The sequence below is a fragment of the Pantherophis guttatus genome, chromosome 2 (genome assembly GCF_059756535.1).
Source record: "Pantherophis guttatus breed Tessera chromosome 2, ASM5975653v1, whole genome shotgun sequence".
Classification (NCBI taxonomy): domain Eukaryota; kingdom Metazoa; phylum Chordata; class Lepidosauria; order Squamata; family Colubridae; genus Pantherophis; species Pantherophis guttatus.
In genome coordinates, this window is record NC_142064.1 from 277,560,646 (window position 1) to 277,581,926 (window position 21,281).

Genomic DNA, 21,281 nt, shown 5'->3' on the forward strand with positions numbered 1-21,281 from the left:
GGAGGCTGAATCCTATGAAGAGCAGTTAAAGGAACAGGATTCCAACAGTGGAGGTTTTTAAGAAGAGATTGGACAATCATATGTCTGAAATGGTTAGGGTTGCCTGGCTGGACTAGAAGAACTTCAAGGTCCCTTCCAACTGCTGGAAGAAAAATCTGGTCTGATTCCAAGACAGGAGAAAAGAAGAAAGACGCTGAAAATAAAATGGAGGCAGGTCTCATTTTGGAACCTCCGTTCCAAAATGAGACCTGCCTCTATTTTATTTTCAGCGTCTTTCTTCTTTTCTCTCTCTCTCTCTCTCTCTCTCTCTCTCTCTCTCTCTCTCTCTCTCTCTCTCTCTCTCTCTAGACCTGCCTCTATTTTATTTTCAGCGTCTTTCTTCTTTTCTCTCTCTCTCTCTCTCTCTCTCTCTCTCTCTCTCTCTCTCTCTCTCTCTATATATATATATATATATATAAATATATATATAAATAAATAAATAAATAAATAACTTTATTGTCATTGTACATGTATACACAGTATACCCAAACTTAACACCCAAAGACCAGGTCCAACACACATAACAATCCCCAAACACACTCCCACTCACCGCAATTCTCCACCCCTAAACCACCCAAACATCCACACAACAGACCAAGTAATGCTGTCCAACAGCTCCCTGATGGTGGCCCTTTAGTTCATTGTTGAGTGCAATTATAGCTCTGGGATAAAAACTATTCAGAAAACGTGTGGTCCAAGTTTTAATTGTTCTGTATCTTCTGCCAGAAGGCAACAGTCCAAAAAGATTGTAAGCAGGATGGGAAGAGTCTCTGAAAATGTTATGCAACTTTCCCAAACAGCGAGATTTGAAGATGTCGTCCAGGGCTGGTAGCTGGAATCCGATGATATTCTGGGCAGTTTTAATGATTCTCTGTAGAGCTTTTTTTGTCCGCTACAGAGCTGCTCCCATACCATGCAAGAATGCCATATGTCAGGACATTCTCAATGGTGCTGTGATAGTAGGATAGAAGTAGATGCTGAGATAGATTTAGTAGCTTGCCTAATTGTGTTGTTTATTTGGATTTTCTTTGCTTATGAATAGATTGGCCCAGTCTTTCTGAATCGGTACAAAATCTCCATTCCAAAAGACCAGCCACTTCAAGCTTCTGCTTGAGGCTGTTTTCCTATGGCAAGAAGATTGGGGCTGCTTTTTGCAGATTTTCCTCCATCTCTTCTTTGATGGAAATATTCTATCCTGCTTCTTTTTAATATTCAGAATAAAGAATATTTTAATCTGGGGAGGTCCTGTTTCCTACACAAGTCTGTTATTTTGTTATTCTGACATGCTTAACCCAAAGAAGAGCTGGTCTGAGGAGAAATATGGTAGCAACTTCCAGTCTTTGAAGGGTTGGGTTTATCCTCCCCAAGTTGCTGAGAGCAGCACAGAGAACCACTCCTTTCTCTGTGGGACCTTCAGATGCTTGCTACCATGTTTCCTTTACCTTTCTTCTAATCTTCCCTCTTGCAAGCTAAGCATGCCCAGGCTCTTTCACGGTTCTTCATATTTTTCCTCTCCTGGGTTTGATTAATGAACATGTTTATTGTTTTAAACTGGTTTTGTAAAATATTTTAATTATAAGTTCTATATGCTTCCCAAAATCACTGTGTGTGAGATGGATGGCCATATAAATTTGATGAACAAACACATAAATAAAGGCTTGATATCCAGACCCTTCACCATCTTGATGATCCTCTTATGCTTCCTCCAATTTTCCAGCATCCCTTTTCAACTATGGCACTCAAAATCTTCTTAGTAAAATGGATTTTTTAAAAGCATTGTTGGAAGAAAAATCCAGTCCGGTTTCAAGTCAGGAGAAAAGTGCTGGAAATAAAATGGAGGCTGATTTGGAAAGAAGGACTCTGTTTATTGATGAGCAGAACCAACCACAGCATGTTCTGGGACAGCTGACAAAATGGTTGAATGAGTGGTTGGATCTTTATAGGTTTCTATGACTTTGATGTTTGAGCTGTTCTTGAGATTATGCAATGAAGGGGCTTTTGTATCTCTTGCTATTTCTATGGTGGTGGATTAATCCTATTATATCCTAAATGTCATGTCCTGTTTTTAGAATTTGTGTGTGGGATGTAAATTTTAATCCCAGCCTGGGAAAGCTGTGGCTGAAGGTCTTTTGTTTGTGAATAGACTGGCCTGAATTTCTTTTTTTTTTTTTATTGCAAAAGTTTTACAATTACATTTTCACCCCTTTTTCCCCCCCACCTCCCCCCCCAACCTTCCCAACCTCCCTAACCCTCCCTAACCCTCCCCTCCCCCCAGACTTCCCTATAATATACTCATAATCATGAAGAACCCTAATATAACACTTATATATAAACTTGAGCCCCTCCCTCCCCTGTATAATTTTTCTCTTTATCTCATTACTTTAAAAAATTTCTAGTACATTGTTTTCAAGTAAAAGCTATTTGATACTTTCTAGTTTGATATTTGTTCTGAACATATTCTATCCACCTTTTCCATTCCCACTCATAAGTCTCTTGTGAACAGTCTTTTAAATATGCTGAAATCTTCGCCATCTCTGCAAAACTGGCCATCTTCAAAGTCCATTCCTCAATAGTGGGCAAAGCTTCATTCTTCCAGTATTTACCTATCAACAATCTTGCCGCTGTTATCATATACAATATCAATTTTGTTTCACCCAATGTAAAACCCTTAACTATACCCAATAAAAACAGTTGTGGAGAAAATTGAATTTTTTTCTTCAAAACATTCTGCATGACCCACCAAATTTTTATCCAAAAAGCCTTAACTTTCCTACAGGTCCACCAGACATGATAATACGTAGCATCCAAACATTCACATCTCCAACATTTTGGCTGAACATTAGGGTACATACATGACAACTTTTTGGGATCTAAATGCCATCTATAAAACATTTTGTAGAAATTTTCCCTCAGGTTCTGCGACTGTGTAAATTTAACATTCTGAACCCAAATTTTTTCCCATGTTTCCAGCATCACTGGTTCTTCAAAATTCTGTGCCCACTTAATCATACAGTCTTTAACTAATTCAGTTTCTGAATCTCTTTCTAGCAAAACATTATAAAGCCTTTTGATATGCATTGGACCTTTCTCTCTTATATGTCTAACCAATTCTTCCTTATGCAACATAATACCAGTTTTTTGGTCCTCTTTCCATCTCAATTGTAATTGATTATATTGTAACCAAGTTAAATTAATCCCTTCGTCCAACAGTGTCTGCAATGTCTTCAGCTGCCATCTACCCGCATCTGTAAAAAGAACCTCTTTATATAAAAAACCCCCGACTGACATTATATTTGTATTCCACAAAATATGACCAAGATCCAGCCATAGCGTAGGGTATTTTGCCCCCTTGTTGAATATTGCAAAATAAGTCTCTAAGTTGTTCCACCATTTCAGCTTGCAAGGTTTTGTAATACACTGCAGTCAAACCATCCGTACCAGGAGCTTTGGCTGTTTTTAACTGTTTAATTGCTACTATTATCTCCTCCTCTGTTATAGGATAATTCATCCTTTCCTTTTGTTGATCAGTAATTTTTATAACTCTTTTATCGTTTAAATATTTTTCTATAAGTCCATTCTGCACCTCCTCCTTGGCATATAATTTGGTATAATAGTCCACAAAAGCTTCTTTAATTAATTTTTGTTGAAAAATTTCTTTCCCTCCAATATCAATACTATCTATAGTCCGTATACTTTGTTTTTTCCTCAATGTGTAAGCCAACCATCTGCCCGGTTTATTAGCGTTGCAAAATGTATTATGCTTCGCATATTGTAAGTTTGTTGCAACTTGTTCCGCCATAAGCATTTGAAATTGGTCTTTCAAAAGTTTTATAGCACTGCTTATTCTTTCATCTGTTGGATTTTTAATAAGTAACTGTTCTTTATTCTTTATTTCTATTTCCAATTCAGATCTTTTCTTTTGTCGAAACAGTCTATGTTTAGAGTTCATGTAGATAAGTACCCCTCTCATATAAGCTTTGCTTGCGTCCCAGACAATTTCAATTGGGGTACCTTTATTCAGATTTATTTCAAAAAATTCTTTCAGATGCTTTTTAAGTTCTGTTGTATTTTTTTCATATCTAAACAAGTTCTCATTTAATCTCCAGGAACGTCTCTCAACCTTATCCATCTCAATTTCTATCCATACTGGGCTGTGGTCAGTCAAAATTCTTGGAAAAATCTTTGTTCTTTTTGTCTTGACAAGTAAATCATCTGACAACAAGATAAAGTCAATCCTAGAGAAGGATCTGTGTCTATCAGAAAAGAAAGTGTAGTCCAGTTCTTTTGGATTATGTATTCTCCAAACATCTTTTAGTTCCATATCTTCTTTCATGTCAAAAAAGGTCTGTGGTAGTCTGATTCTAGACTTTGCCAAACTTTTTTTATCTAATTTAGAATCAATTACTCCATTCCAGTCTGGCCTGAATTTCTTAATGGGCACAAAATACCCATCTCTACAGATTTCAGGCATCTGCTGGAGGCTGTTTTACTATGCAGGAAATTAGGGCTGCTTTCTGCCTTTAAGAGCATGTTTCTCCATTTTTCCTTTGGGGAAATATAATATTCTGCCTCTTAATATTCCCCAAAGTATTTCATTCTCTGGGGTGGGCGGGGTTTCCCACAGCACCCAAGATGTTGTCCCAGGAAATACTGGGGATTTTTTTGGCACGGTGCACTAATGCTAATTAAGCACACAAGACATGTAAATATTTTTGAAATCTTTACTTTGCAGAAAAAAGGGCACTTATGATTAAAGTTTCCAAAACAAGCACAGAAATCAGTTCTAAGGCTGAAAATCAGTCAGAAAATCATGATGCCAGCTAGTCAGGTGGGCATAGAAAGTGGGCAGTGTTGCTGCTAGGCAAATATGAGCTGGTTGGAAGGTAACTTATTCAGCCAATTTCGCTAGCTTTCACTGATAAGGCAGAGCAGTCGCTGGAAAAGAATTTGGCAATTTAGTTATCTCAATTTAATTCTTTTTTCCTCAGCAACCGGAAAGATCAAGTAATGCAAACAGAATTGGCTGTTGCAATCTGTTCCAACCCATTTCTTATCTTCTCTGTTTGCAGATAGTCAGTATAAGTAGCAGTGGGAGGAATGGTCAGAGGCCTTTGCTTTGCACACCACCAGCCATCCAACCACCATGGGGAAGGGATGGATCTGGAGGGTACCCAGCCTCTCCCTGCTGCTGCTATTGACTCTTCTTCCTTCGACTTCCTTGGCCGATAACCCTGAACCGTAAGATGCTTCTTGTCTTCCTTCTTTCCTCACTGAATCTCCACTTGTGGCTTTGTCCTTTCTTTTGCTTCTTTGCAGGTTTGCAAGTAGGGAATTGACACAATCAACACTGGAGTCATTGTATAACCGCTGCCCCAGCATGGCAACAGCTGGTTTTGTACAGCACAGAGGATTATAGAAATTAATTGGAGATCCATCCACAAACTCTGGGGCCAGAGGGAGCAGGCTAGAGTTCTCATGAGTTGCCCGAAAGACATTTAAGTTGCTCTTTGTAGGCCATCAAAAACTAGTTAGAGGGACCAGTGTTTTTTTTCATTAGGTGAAACAAACATTCTTAATGGGTTTGCTATGGCTATGCAATGCTCAGCATTCAAAGGCAAAAAGCTGGGAGTGATTGGGTATTAATGCAAGTCTTATCTGCAACTCTCATCTGTCTCTTTGGTGGATTCTGTTGATCAGATAGTATATTTCAAAGCCCCTTTGGGCATTTCAATCCCAAATGCTTCATAGCTGCCTTACCTGATAGGAATTTATTCCAGAGCCCAATGTAAGGAGGGAAATTCAGATTATGAACCATCACTATCTCGTATTTCAGAAAATGTTGCTGGTGCCTATTTTTGAGACATAGCCAATCAAGTGCACAAACAGCTCCATAAAGATGATTTAATTAGGGCTCAGAAATAATACTTTCCTGGGTTTCCAAAATTTATTGAACTACCGCTAATCAGGTAGGCTGGGTTCATAGAACCTGGGAAGAACTAAAATAACAAATTAAGGCGACAACATACTTTGGTTATCCTAATACAGGTCCAAAATCCTGTTTAGTTACAGTTTACAAAGAGTTAATGATTCAAAAGAGGCTTGATGGCCTTTTGCCCAGAGCCGAAAGAAGAATGTAGTTTTTTAAAAAAAGATTTCAGGGGTGGTGGTGGTTGTTCATGAAAAACATCTGGACCTACAGTATGTGACTAGCGAGTTTGGCTCTCTGGATTATACAGGCACTTTAAATTAGGTTTTTATAGAATTGTGGAGGATCATAATTTATATGAAAGGTTATTTTCCTCCCTAGCAACTATCCTTTCTACTTATGTGCATCCAATAAACTTGGTCTTTTTTCCAATTATTCGTTTAGATGTTGGTGTTCATGCTTATTCGGCTTTGCTCTGGATCACTTCTGGAAGCAAAGAATTGAAGCATAATATTGCAAAGGCTCTATGGCTTTTTCATTTATTGATCACACGGCCTGTGATTTCTGGCATTCATTTTATTTTCAAATAAAAATCAATTCTGGGAAAAATCAATTATACCTTCGTCTTGGGAGAGATAAATCTACAGGTCATTTTTTTTTAAAAAAAAATCCACAAATGATGACTGATTGTAATAGAATAATATCTCACTTTAATCCTGTTCTCGATGCAACAGACATCTACTTCTTCTGGTTTCCATGGATATCATTTATATTGATTGATGTAATGTATAAAATGGTATCAATGTGCAAAACAGCAACATAGGTGTCATTACATTAGTATATTTATTTATTTATTTGTTTATTAATTTATTTATTGGGACTATTTATAGTCACTCATCTTATATCAAATTCTGAGTGGCTCCCATTCAAAAATACGATGAGGTGGTTTAGTTTTGTAATAGCCCCCTCTAATTCAGTGTTAGCATTGCTCTAATTGGCTGGGGAATTCTGGGAGTTGAATTTCACACGTATGAAGTCCACATACAGGTTGGGAAACACAGCTGTAATCCAATAGATGTTCCTGCAAAATGGAGATTTCCCTCCTCTCAATTAGTGTAATAAAATGTGGTCTCATTCTGTGGAGAGTTATGCGTCCCCCTGTCTCACCCATCATGCATACATTACATCTTCCCATTGAGATCACGGAGGAATTAACAAGATAGCTGGGATTTCACAACCTCTATCTGGTTATTGTTTTCTGGATTTGCTCAATATGCCCAAAAACCAACAAGAATGGGTTTGAGCTTTGACAGCAGTCTAAGTCACAAAGGCACCTAACCAATATTAAACCTATGTTTAGCAGGTTGTGTGAGCTCACTGACTTAGTTAAAGAAGTTAAGCAGCTGTCCAGCCAATTTAGGTCAGCCTACTTGGTTATGGAATTTAGGACCCTGTGAAGTCATTTGCCTAGTTCAGTTAATCAACTGATTTTCCTTAGCAAAATGTATACTTTCAGAAGTGCTTTCATTTCCTAGAAGCTGAAGCTAAACAATAAATTTGTGCCCAGAGTATTTTATCTGCTAATTCTTTGGGTTGATAGAAACTGGCAAGCTTCTGCTAGGAATAAGCAGTTTGGTTCCATTGATTTCCATTCCAAATTTTTTTTGCACTGCCAATTTACGAAGCAGCATAGTTATACAGTTTTCTTGCAAAAATCAATTTACAAGTCCGTGGCAAAAATTTAATCAAAGATCCAATCCAACGGTCTATGGAGATTTTCAGTAATCCAGATCATGGTTATCCCAAAGGTGCTTTTTTCAAGAGGCTACTGTACTTTTGGGTTTTTCTTTGAAGACATTTCATTTCTCATCCAAGAAGCTTCTTCAGCTCTGACTGGATGGTGGGAAATGGAAAGATTTATATTCCTTGCAGACAGCTGGTCATTTGCATTCTTTTAGAGAGCCGTTGAGGCCACTTGGAGGTTTTTCTGTGTCCTCAGGGTCACCTGAGTAGTTCAAGAGATTGACAGCCATTTATCCAGAATGGTATAGGGTCTCCTATAGGGGGTTTGACTAGAAGACCTCCAAGGTCCCTTCCAACTCTGTTATTCTATTTAAGCAGGGATTCCAGCTTCTGCTTCAGGACAGTAAGCTTCCATGATATTTAATTCTTCTGCCCAGTTCCTTTAGTCTTCATGCTATGTTCTCATGGTAGAGCCCATTCCATCCCATGGTATTTCAATCACAACATTAGTCATTTAACTGGAGATACTTTCTCCTGGCTAGTTGTTTCAAACTAAGCAAGATGAGTGCCTACTTTGACAAGAAACAAAGAATTATTCCATTTAGATAAGAGAACAGAAATAACTTTTAGAATCAAAGGGAAGTCATTTTGAGACAGGTATTGTGCACCAAGTGGCAAAATATTCATATCTTCTGCTCTATCATTTAAACAAGTTTGGCTGGTTTGGGGCAAAACAGCCCACCAAATCTATTTGCCCAGGTGCAATAGTATTGAGAGAAGGAACAGTGATTTTTCTTGCAAACTGCCAACACCTCTCAAGAGACAGAAAATGTTAATGTACATAGCCATTAAGAGTCAGCCTGTTTTCCTTCCTTCCTTCCTTCCTTCCTTCCTTCCTTCCTTCCTTCCTTCCTTCCTTCCTTCCTTCCTCCTATCGACAAAATTGATAATTAATCCATCAAGAAAATTATTTTAGATGCATGGGTGGTAACTTTCTGTAGTGAAACCTGCCCCAGTTACAGGGCATCCATGTCACTCACTTGATAAATACTTTTCACTTTCCTGCTTTCCAGGCAATACTTGATCCTGGTACCCTCTGTGATCCACACAAAGACCTCTGAGAATGTTTGTATCCAGATGATCCATTTGAACGAGACCGTGACTTTGAGTATCACCATAGAATTTGAGGACAAGAACATAAGCTTGACTGAAGTGGACATGGTGGCTGGGGAGGACATCTTCCGATGTGTTTCCTTCCAGGTAGGAGCTCCTTACTTGTATGTGTCATATAAAAATGATGTATGTATTCTACTTTTCTTCCCAAAGTGGCTAAATAGGAGCCAGCAGTTTGATATGGTTGCAAAACCAAACACATTCAATCTTAGGGTGTAACTACATTTCAGAATCATTTCAGAAATGCTATTTGGTCAATGACAAACCAAATTTGGAAAAAATACAAAGTATAATTAAGTAGATGTGAGAAAATACTAGCACAACAAAAATAAAGCAACAGATTAAAAAAGTCAGATTATCTGCACAAGATGTACTGATTGTGCAAGGCTAAATCTAAGTTATTACAATCTATTGTAGAGAATATTCGTAGCTCGGGTTTAGAGTTTGTTGCTTAGATCCTGGACATTTCATTTCTGAACTAGATGACATCTTCAGCAGGGTTTTTGGGGAAGTGTTTTGTTCATTTATATAGGTCCCGGATGGTTGGTTGGTCTTGTGACTGGTTGAATCATAAGACTGATTCTGGTCTTGTGACTTCTGAGTGGCACAAAATCCAACTAGTGAGGAGATGGTCAGTTCTGTCATCGATTTGGATGATCTGTTTTCTTATTGGTTCATATCCTGGTTCTAAGTCAATGTATTTGTTGATGGATCCATTGGTGGAATACCAGGCTTCAATAAACTCGTGTGCCTGACAGGTTTTGGCATGGCCGATGACTTCAGCTTTGTCCCAGTCAAATCGGAGTTGTTTGTTGTCAGTGTGACTGGCAATTAGGGACTTCTTATCATGCCATTTGACATTACAATCTATGAAATAAAATATATGTCACCTAAAATGAGATCGCTATCATGTATTAAACCTGAAAAGATAAATAAAGTAAAAGAGGTCATTTCTGTGATCAGCTGTACCTAATTTTCCCCTTACAGTACATGTTAACAGTTCGTAACAACTTGGTGGCACAGTGGTTAGAATGCAGTATTGCAGGCTAATTCTGCTGATTACCAACTGCCAGTAGAGTCTCACCAGCTTAAGGTTGGCTCAGCCTTCCATCCTTCCGAGGTTGGTAAATTGAGGACCCAGATTGTTGGGGGCAACATGCTGATTCTGTAAACTGCTTAGACAGGGCTTTAAAAGCACTGTGAGGTGGTATATAAGCCTAAGTGCTGTTGCTATTGCTATTCATATAAAAAAGGGCAGGGCTTCAATGGCATTGTTGTAGCCTCCATCTTGACCTTTTTGCCCTCCATGATTATTGACAAAGGTCCAGGAAGCGAAGCAAGAGGTTCTAGATCCTTGCAATAGGAACTGTGAAAAATCCTCATGCTGCTACTTTTGTTTCTTTTCCAGCTTCCTAAATTGAATCGTTCCTCAAGCCATTTGCCAAGGTTTTTCCACTATTCAGGCCGTCCCAATGTTCTTCTCAGAGTGGTACTAAAGGGACAAACGTTGAATGTGATGCAACAAGAACGGGTCACAATCAGAAACCCAAGTGACCTACTTTTTGTTCAGACAGACAAGCCCATCTACAAGGCAGGACAGGAAGGTAAGTGAGGTCCTTCCAGTGGAGAAATTGTAGAGATAGAGGTATGATCACAACTGGGATCAGAATTTCCATTGCTAAGCAAGTTAAGTGAGTCATGCTTGATTTTACTTTTTTTTTTGCCATGGTTCTTAAGTTAATCACTGCAGCTAGAGGTAATTATCGAGTTACGAATGTAGTAGAGCCTGCCAATTATATTCATAACTTGAGAATTCATTTGATTGAATTATGTTAAATGAATGTGATCATTCCCTGCTTTTCCCAATGCAGCCGCTAATCGAATGTGCTGGTTGTTAAATGCACATGAGGTATCTCAGGGTGGGGAAGACCATGCAGGATCTGGTGCTGGAGTAGGCCACCCAAGGCTTCCTCTAATCCACTGAGATTACCTCATGCTCCCCTGGGCCCCCCACAATTCTTTCCTGCCCCATCCTACCCCACCAGGTCTCCACAAACTGAGCCTGCTTTGCCAATGTCCCGGATTCCACTTACTTCTCCCCACCCCATTTCTCATGGCTTTACTGAAATAGGCAGGGGGCACGTTGCAGCATCTCTGCAGTTGGTCATAAGGGTGAATGACTGTGGTGCTGCAACATGCATGACTTCGGAATCAGGAGTTTGGCTTTCCTCCTCCTTGAGTTTGCTTGCTGGAAGCTAGCTGGGAAGGTCACAAATGTCTATATCCATCCTGGGATGCTGCAACCATCATAAACAACTTGGCGGTTGTCAAGTGCTGAAATTGCAATCATGTGACCATGGGGATGCTGTGATGGTTGTGTGAGGAATGGTTGCAAGACACTTTTTTCAGCACTGTTGCAATTTGGAATGGTTTTTTTTTTTTAATTTATTTATTTATTTTATTAGATTTATATACCGCCCTACTCCCGAAGGACTCAGGGCGGTGAACAGGCACAGAATAAAATACATGAATACAAAAGTTAGAAACATAATTAAAACCAGATTAAATAATTTAGCCCGAGACAATTAAAAATCCCAATAATTTAAAACAGATTAAAATTTCGATTTAAAAGAATTTGAAAGAAAAGGGCAGAAAATTAGGCCAGGCCGGCTTGCTGGAATAGGAGGGTCTTAAGAGCACGGCGGAAAGTGCACAGATCTGGGATCCTCCGTATCTCCGGGGGGAGCTCGTTCCATATAGTGGGTGCCCCCACAGAGAAGGCCCTCCCTCTGGGGGCTGCCAGTCGACATTGTTTGGCTGACGGCACCCGGAGGAGCCCCTCTCTATGAGAGCGTACCGGCCGGTGGGAAGCTGTTTGTGGTAGTAGGCGGTCCCGTAAATAACCAGGTCCTGGTTGTTAAAAGTTATACGTCAAGGACTACCTGTAGTCCCTTGCCAAGATAGCGTCTCTTCCAAACCATTGGAAATTTCTTATTTCTATGATAAATCTTTTACAGATGAGCTTTCTCTTCCTAAGGCAGGTTGTTCTGTGGTATTTTACGTGTGCTAGAGGCAGTTTGGTACAGTGGTTAAGGCACCAGGCTAGAGCCTTGGGGGGACCATGAATTCTAGTCCTGCCTTCTGCACAAAGCCAACTGGATGGCCTTGGGACAGTCATTCTTTCTCAGCCCTGGGAAGCAGGCATTGGCAAATCCTTTCTGAAATCTTGGCAAAAAACTGCAGGGACTAATTTAGGCAGGCTTCAGAAGAAAATGCTGAGTCAGCATAACAGAGTTGGTAGGGACCGTGGAGGTCTTCTACTCCAAACCCTGCTCAAGTAGGAAACCCTAAACCAGGGATGTCAAACTGGTGGGCTGCGGGCCAGATCCATCATGCGCAGGCCACTCCCACCAAAGCTCCACGAAGGGGGAAAATGTCGCGAAACATCACGTGAAGGCAACGTGATGCGGCAAGTTTGACACCCGTGCCCTAATTAAACCATTTCAGTCAAATGGTTGTTCAATTAGACAAATGGTTGTCCATCCAGAGTCAAAGGCACACACATTCACACACACAGGGTCTAACAGATGGCTACATTTGGTCAACTTGATCAAAGTGGCCTTGGCCCCCAGTTACTTGGAGAACTGCCTCTCTGAACAAATCTGTCTGTGAGAGATGGTTTAAAAAGGAATGACAAAGAAGGTAGTCATAAAGAATCACTAAGAGCATGGAAACAGGCTTTTTCTACGGATTCCCCTCATGTAGGAATTACTTCCCACTGGAGGACCAGATCACTTTCAATTAATTTTTGGTCACATGTTGAAGATTATTTATTTATTTTATTCCATTTTAGGGGGATCTGTGCAGATTTTTAAAATCTGAATGCTTTGATAGATTGTCACACCAAGTTTCACAAAGGAACACCGGATAGACATTGTGCAATGAATGAGTTGTTGGAATTCACTGTTGGAAATTCTATGCAACAACTACAGTAGTATTCAGTCAGTAGATGGCAGTATTTGCAAGTTTGGATCTCTATGCTTTCTGGTTCTGAGTAGAGTTTCCTGTTTCCTGTCACAGAATATAGTTGAGCAGTAAAGCACATGGTGACTGTACTCTTTATTTGCTGTGTGGTGCTTTATATATACAGAATTTCTAATATGAGTCAATAAATCAAATAAGCCCTTCCCTTGATGTCAATTACCCTGCAGATTCCATTCTGGCTTGATCTTGTACCCATTAGAGGTCAGAATAGATGACTTCCCTTCACTCCAAATCTATGAATGGGTGATAGAAATTCCTGGGAGGAATCTGGGGCTACTATCCTTATAAAGCCCAAGCTGGGTTCCAGATCAGTGGTGGGTTGCCCCCGGTTCGCACTGGATCTATAGAATCAGTAGTAAAACCAGCGGGAGGCTCCGCCCACTGACCCCGACCTCACCAAAATGCTTCTGCACATGTGCAGAAGAGCGCGTGCGTGCACGTGCAAGTAAAGCAAGCATGTGCGTGCGGCCCCATTGCGAACCAGTAGTAAAGGTAAGTAGAACCACCCCTGATCCAGATATATGTGGCCACAAAGCCAATACTGTCCTTCTTCCTTTCACAGTGAAGATTCGCATTGTCTGTCTGCATGAAGACTTCCGTCCCGCAAATAAGAAGGTAGACTGTGACCGAGTACAATGGCTACTCATTCCCTTCCCTGGAAGGCTAAAGCCTTCACTGAGGTTTCACCTTGGCATAATTTTAAAAAAATCTTTGCTATGTTCATGTAATTCCTGCAGTAATAGTTAAAAATGTCAAGATGGCTATGCCCATGAGCATATCCTGGTTTACAACTATATCATATATTTGCATCTCATCATACACACACATAAGCACAATGGTCTTCCATATCTAAGAAAGCCAAAATGGGCATCAAAATGACATCTGTTGCAAAGATGCAAGTAATACATGTAATACAAACTGAGTCCTTCAGTTTGTAACTGTGTTCCCTCTTCCATTAATTACTTGTTAGCTTTGTACACTACCTTTTGTCCAGGAACTCAAGGTGGCTCTCTCTCCTCCCATTTTCCCCTCAATGACAATCCTGTAACGATAGTAGAATACCAGAGTTGGAAGGGACCTTGGAGGTCTTCTAGTCCAACCCCCTGTTGAAACAGGAAACCCTATATCATTTTAAACAAATGGCTGTCCATCTCTTCTTAACAATCTCCAGTGATGGAGCATCCACAACTTCTGAAGGCAAGCCGTTCCATTGACTGTTCTCGCTGTCAGTAAATGTCTCAGTCCTAGGTTGCTTCTCTCTTTGATTAGTTTCCATCCATTACTTGTTGTTCTGCCTTCAGGTGCTTTGGAGAAGAGGTTGACAGTTGACAACTTCTTCTTAGTGGCAGCCCCTTAGATATTGGAACACTGCTGCCATGTTACCCCTAGTCTAAACTAGTTTAATGAAAAGAAGTTTCATTAACTAGACATACCCAATCCTGCAACTGTTCTTCATTTGTTTGATTCTCCGGTTCCCTAACCATCTTCGGATAGTTGGGATGAGACAGGAACTGACCCAAAATCTCCCAGAACTTTCTATGTCTGAGGAAGATCAGGATTTGACTTCCCTGTTCCTACTGCAGCATATTCCCCACTGCCCCACAAACAGAAGAGATTACCTATAATATCATACATTCACATTTCCTCTTTGTGTGTACATGTGTATAAGATTATAATTCATTGTCTTGTAGTTTCTGATTTCTCTCTCTCTTGTTTTTATTTCTGTCAGATTCCTTTAATTTACATTGAGGTAAGTATTCTTTTTCTCTTACCACAATAAAAAGATGTTGCTACACCCCAGGGGTGAAATCTAAAATTTGCTACTACTGGTTCTGTGGGCGTGGCTTGGGGGGGATAATGTGACTGAGTGGGCGTGGCCAACTTTTTTTTTTTTAACTTTTAAAAGCATTTCTTTTTTGGGTTTGATTTATATGCCGCCCTTCTCCGGAGACTCAGGGCGGCTTACAATGCGTTAAGCAATAGCCTTCATACTTTTGTATATTTATACAAAGTCAGCTTATTGCCCCCACAGTCTGGGTCCTCATTTTACCTACCTTAGAAAGGATGGAAGGCTGAATCAACCTTGAGCCTGGTGAGATTTGAACTTGCAGTAATTGCAGGCAGCTGATGTTAATAACAGTGCTTTAGTCTGCTGCGCCAGTAGGGCTCTTAAGAGGTTGCAGAAAAAAATGCTTTTAGAAGCCTCTCACGATCAGGCAACTCAGCTGGGATCGCCAGAGGCTTTTAAAGGCATTTTTTGGGCATGATAGAATTATAATTAGTGTACCTATTAGTTGGAAGAAATTAATATATCTAGAGCTAGTTGGACTGTGCCCTGTGTACTCTATACTTTCTTTTAAGAAATTCTGGAAAATGAGTAAATTGCCAAAAATTGGAAGAAGAGGTGATTGCACACGAAGCGCATGCACAAAGAGAACTGGTAGTAAAACTGGTTAGAACCCACCACTGGTTGGACTACTTGGCAGGCTAGCAAGCCTGTGTTCGAGACCCAAGAGCTGCCATGGGGCAGGGTTGAGCTCGTCCTTCACTCCAGCTCCTGCTAGGGACATAAAAGGAGATCCCAACTGGGTGTCTCCAGGGCAATGGTGCTATCACTGGCTAATCCTTTCAATCTGGAAGTGCCTCAGTGTTTCTGACTCTGTGCAAAAAAATTAGAAATAGATCTTCCCGGAATATACAGTAATTCTGTCGTGCTCATCATCCTGGAATCCCATTCCTTCAAAGTGTTCTACAATACTTTCTGGAGGTTAGTCATAATGCGAAAATGATCCCTTGAAGTCACCATTATGATGGGCTTAACGTTCAATTTGGGAATTCTCCTGCACTAGGCCTATCATTAGAAATGTATCTGCTGGCTATGATGTTATGTGAATAGGGATAACGGATGGTATTTTGTCATACTGTATCTTCCGGGACATCTAAGTATTTTGGCTGGCCTTGATTTTTTTCCCCCATCATGCTATCGTATCAGACCATGAACTCTAAGTCATTGGGACTTAAACATTGACCGTAAATCAATGGAACAAAACTTGCATTATCCTATGGAAATGAAGAAATTTGAGGAGGGCAATGGATAACCAGGGATGGACTTTTATCTGGAAGGGCTGTGAACTCAGCTCAGTTCCAAGAAGTTTTGTTTTTGTTTTTAAGACATTGAATTTATATTTTTATGATTTAAATAAAAGTTTAATTTCTAGTTGATTGTACAAGTATATTTTTAGGGATGCTTCAGAATTTGATTTTCTTCTCCAGAATGAGTAGTTGTTATGTGATACAATCTACTCAAATTGTAGGCACCATTGTTCCCTTAGATCAGTGGTGGTGAACCTTTTACTTATCAAGTGCCGAACAGGAACACGCTTTGCGCGTGTTTGTGTGCCATTGCGTGCCTGCGCGTGCTTGGGTGCCATCCGCGGTAATGCGCGGCTCCTCTCCACGTGCTGCGTGCGCAACTGCACCATCTGTGCATGCGCACAACTTTTGCACATGCAATGCACACAAATGCTGTGTGAACATGCACGCACAATCTCACGCACATGTGCAAACACACGTGAATGCACAGGAGAGCTCAGAAGATCAGCTGGGTCCCCTGAATGGCGCGCATGCACACCAGAGGTCTGAACACTAGCTGGGCTGCATGTGCATGTGCAGTTTCAGGGGAGCTTGGTGACAGCTCATGTGCCCAGAAAAATGGTTCTGCGTGCCACTTCTGGCACGTGTGCCATAGGTTCGACAGCACGGCTTTAGGTTATTTAGAACAAATAGATTTTTTATATGATGTACTACAGGGGCGGAAGTGGGGAGAAAAAGGTTTTAAATATTAACCACCATTGCAATTTTTTTTACCAAGAGATATAGTCTGAAGTACTTTAGGGGAAATAGGATTTCCAAATCCACCCACATCAGTTAATGATTGAGTGATAGGGTTTCAAAAGAAAGAATTCAAATTTGAATTAGGTTCTGGGAACTTGGCAACCCCAGTTCATTGCTTTTGGTTCCAACTGGTTAGAAAAGAGAAGAGCAAGGAGATTTGTTTCTTTCATCCTCTGGTCCTCAATAGTTTCAATCACAATACAGCTGGAAGCGACCTTCATTGTCTTCTAGTCCAACCCCCTGCTCAAGAAGACCCTGGTCTGGCCTATACCATTACAGATAAGTGACTGTCCAATAATCTCTTCTTAAAAACCTCCAGTGATGAAGTACCTACAACTTCTTAGGGCAAGTCGTTCCATTAGTTAATTGTTCTAACTGTTAGGAAGTTTCTCCTTAATTCTAGGTTGCTTCTCTCCTTGATTAGTTTCCATCCATTGCTTCATCTTGCCTTCTGGTGCTTTGGAAAATAAGTGGACCCCCTCCTCTTTATGGCAACCTCTCAAATGCTGGAATAAATATTTTTATTATTTAAATGTTTCCACAAATTAAGCGTAGAACTGAATTAAATCTGCCAGTGACTCTTGGTGTTCACCTGGACTCATTGCCCAGGTAACGTTCTTAGCGATCATACTTAAGTAAGTTGCCATGGTCAGATTTTTTTTAAAAAAATTCCTTGTCCATTTTAAGCTCAATGATTGGACCAGAAACGAATCTGGTACAACCCTGGACGGGTCCAGGTAGTTTTCTTGGCGGCAGTATGCACATGGTTTCCTGGGATCTTTTTTCAGACATTTTAATCTAATTTATAGTCCTAAAATTTCCTAGGCATTTTTTATCAAAATAATAGCCATCCCCAACTCGGCTAACAATACAAAAGTGGTTTGACATTCCTTTGCTCCAGGTGCTTTTTTGACTTTTTAATCCAGTGGGATTTCCTGGGGGTCTCCCATTCAAGTATTTCTTCTTGAATGGATTGGGTGGCTATGTAAATTTGATAAGTACTGTATGTACGTACATAACCAATTGACCAACCAACCAACTAGTCCTAATATTCCATAGCTCAGTATTTCTCAATCTTAACAATGTTAAGATATGTGAACTTCAACTCCCAGAGGTGGCTGGCTGGGGAATTCTGGGAGTTGAAGTCCATAAATCTTAAAGTTGCTAAACATAGTCTTGCCTTACCTCTTGTCTGTGTGATGACTGCCCCGCTCATCTATACTTCTGAAGACTGCAAAACCTATTATTGCCTCTTCCCTAACTGGTCTTAAGCTGTTTCTTTTCAAAGGCCTAATAAGTTTCCTTTTACAACTGTAATACTCTGTTTTTTCTATCTCTGTTGTGAAATGAAGAGAGAATGTCATTGACCAGGTAAAGTTCTCTGATAAGAATGGTTGCAAATAGACTTGAAAACTGGGGAAACTGCCAAGAGGGCTTCCAGAGGGAAAAGATGCTGTTTTCCTGGTAGAGAAGTGCAGATAACAAAAGTTTGTGTGTGGTATTTCTTTTTGAATGAGTCAATTGGTTCCGACTGATCCAATTTTTTTACTTTTTTTTTTTTTTAAGATTCCCTCCCCCAAATTCTTTGCCTGCTGTTTGAAATCTGATTTTTATTTATACACATATACCCCCCAATATATACCAACTGCCTTGCAGCTGGTCTAGTTCCTAAGACTTTAGAAAGGATTCATTTTTCCAACCATTTGACTTTATGAGATCTTGTGTGAGAATTCCTAACATTTTCAGCCCATGTTTTTGGAGGACATCTGACGAGGATGTTGTTCTAAATCGACTATAATTTCAAGGCCTTCCATTTGTGTCATGGCTTATCTAGGCCACAAAGCCAAAACTAGGAGTTTTCCCTTTTATCTCTGCAAGACATCTGTCAGCTTTGGTTCTCCACTCCTATCAAGTTCCCTTCTCTGAGTACAGTACAATCCAAGGGAATCATCAGCTTTTCAATTGTCCCACAGCAAATTTAAGACAAAGCAGCTTGAAAGCAGCTGAACAAAATTTTGAAATATATTTGTGCAGCCAACAGAATAACAGAACAATCTGCATGTGAATTGATTTCCCAGAATTATAATTCCCTGAATCTGAAAAATTGGGGGGAGATTGACCAGAAGATGGGATGGGGCATTAAGAGTTCTATCAACACCAAAAACTCTCATGTTTGCATTTTTTTGTGACTGACAGGACTCCAAGAAAAATCGTCTGTTCCAATGGAATGATGTTAAGCTTAGCATGGGCCTCACCCAGCTATCTTTCCCTCTGTCTTCTGAGCCTGCCTTAGGCACCTACAAATTGGTGGTAGAAAAATCCTCCGGGAACAGTGATGAGCACACATTTGATGTGGAAGAATATGGTAAGAAGGATCAAGCCTACTTTTGTGAACTCTAAGTAGAATTGGGTACTGATTGTATTCCTATCAATCTCTTTGTATGAATGAAGATTCTCTAGACAACATCTGGCTCACTGGGTCATTGTTTCAGAGATATTTCCTTATCTCAACTGAGTAACAGAATGATCAAGGGGGGGGCAAAAAAGCAGTAGGATTGGGAGTGACTTCTAAAACCCCGGCAGAAAGCCTCAGTGGCCAATCAGGTACACAGATATGGTCACATGTCATGGACTACATTTCCCATAATGCAATCTTTCACTACATCTCCCACAATGCAATCTCTTAAGGAGACAGCTCTTAATCCTTAAGGTAACTATCTCACCACAACTCACTATCTGTAACAGCACAAGGAGGGATGTAATGGAAATAACGAACATATGATTGCAACTGACTGTGATGGTCTTGAATATGTTGTTATTTTGCCAAATTTCAATCCCACAGGAATAATAGATCCTGGATTTTGGACACATTCTTTAAGTTAGTCCATTTGAAGTAGGTTGATTCAATTTTTTTTTCTCAATTAAAGATTATAAATGGACAAAGAAACCGGAGGGTTTTTGTAATATATAGATGGGCTTAACTTATTTATTTTACTTATTTATTTGTCAAGCATGTATAAGATAACAGGTATAAGTATTAACATGATTATGAATACAGGAAATGGATATGAATAAATGGGGACAGTAGGACAGGGACGGTAGGCACTTTGGTGCGCTTATGCACGCCCCTTACAGACCTCTTAGGAATGGGATGAGGTGAACAGCAGACAGTCTAAGATTAAAGTTATGGGGGATTTGGGATGAAACCACAGAGACAGGTAGTGCATTCCAGGCATTGACCACTCTGTTGCTGAAGTCGTATTTTCTGCAATTCGAGTTTGGAACAGTTTACCTTAAGTTTGTATCTATTGTGTGCTCGTGTATTGTTGCGGTTGAAGCTGAAGTAGTCATTGACAGGTAGGACATTGTAGCAGATAATTTTGTGTAAGATGCTTAGGTCAGACCAAAGGCGGCGTAGTTCTAAATTGTCTAAGCCCAAAATTTCGAGCCTGGTGGCATAAGGTATTCTGCTGTGAGCAGAGGAGTGGAGGACTCTTCTCGTGAAATATCTCTGGACTCGCTCAATTGTATTAATGTCCGATATGCAGTGCAGGTTCCAGACAGATGAGCCGTATTCAAGAATTGGTCTAGCAAAGGTTTTGTATGCCCTAGTTTGCAGTACAATATTACCGGAGAAGAAGCTTTGCAAGATTAGGTTAACAACTCTTAATGCTCTTTTGGCAATGCTGTTACAGTGAGCTCTGGCACTTAGAACTCCCAGACTTCCCTAGCCAGCACTTTAATATGTGTGGAGTGGGGAATTCTGGGAGTTGAAGTCCACACATCTTAAAGTTGCTGAAATGGAGAAATATTACCTTAGCATCTGTATCTCCATTTTGCCTAGGAAGAGAACCCAAAGCTAGGCTTGCAACCAGCCATGGTAGAAAAGACTCAATAGGTTTATAGGATGTATGCTTAATTCTGACACTGGGTTAGCTTTTAGAGAGGCTCAGTATTTTCAGCTGGGGTTCAACACCATTTTAATATTATAAGATAGCAAAACGGGACTTTGCGTGGCTTGAAGAGTATACAAAGTTCTCCTTTAGAGTTGACATTTCTCTCCTCTTTTTAGTATTACCCAAATTCGAAGCTTCGGTGACGGTACCAAAGCAAATCTCAGTTCTAGCCACAAAATTTGAAGCGACCGTTTGTGGGAGGTGAGTTCTAATAAGGTTACTTTTCTTCATTTTGGGGGGAAAGGAAGAATGGAGGATTTCTCCCTGGATCTCTGTCTTATCACAGGCAACTTCCTTTGGGGTGGGAACATGGGGAGGGTATCAAAAGGTCAAGATGGTGACAAGAACGACATAACTTTCTAGAAGCCATGTGTTGGAAAATTATGTATATGGGTAATTTCCATTTTTGCCCACAGCACGTTCCTAGTCACTGCTGATATCCAGTTCAGAGTAAACCCTTGCAATTCTATACAGCATTTCTATACTAGAAAATTCTATACGGCAAT

General features: G+C 40.2%; 1 protein-coding gene across 1 annotated transcript in view; it reads left to right on the forward strand.

The window, feature by feature from the left end:
* Positions 1–5,084: 5,084 nt before the first annotated feature.
* The window catches only part of LOC117670023 (alpha-2-macroglobulin-like), a 79,172-nt gene continuing 62,975 nt past the window's right edge, over positions 5,085–21,281 (forward strand). Inside the window, exons 1-7 of the mRNA XM_034424878.3 lie at positions 5,085–5,277; positions 8,782–8,968; positions 10,290–10,485; positions 13,488–13,540; positions 14,655–14,675; positions 19,016–19,184; positions 20,892–20,976. Coding sequence (XP_034280769.2) covers positions 5,183–5,277; positions 8,782–8,968; positions 10,290–10,485; positions 13,488–13,540; positions 14,655–14,675; positions 19,016–19,184; positions 20,892–20,976 — 806 coding nt within the window. The 5' untranslated portion in view covers positions 5,085–5,182. The remainder of the gene's footprint in view (positions 5,278–8,781; positions 8,969–10,289; positions 10,486–13,487; positions 13,541–14,654; positions 14,676–19,015; positions 19,185–20,891; positions 20,977–21,281) is intronic.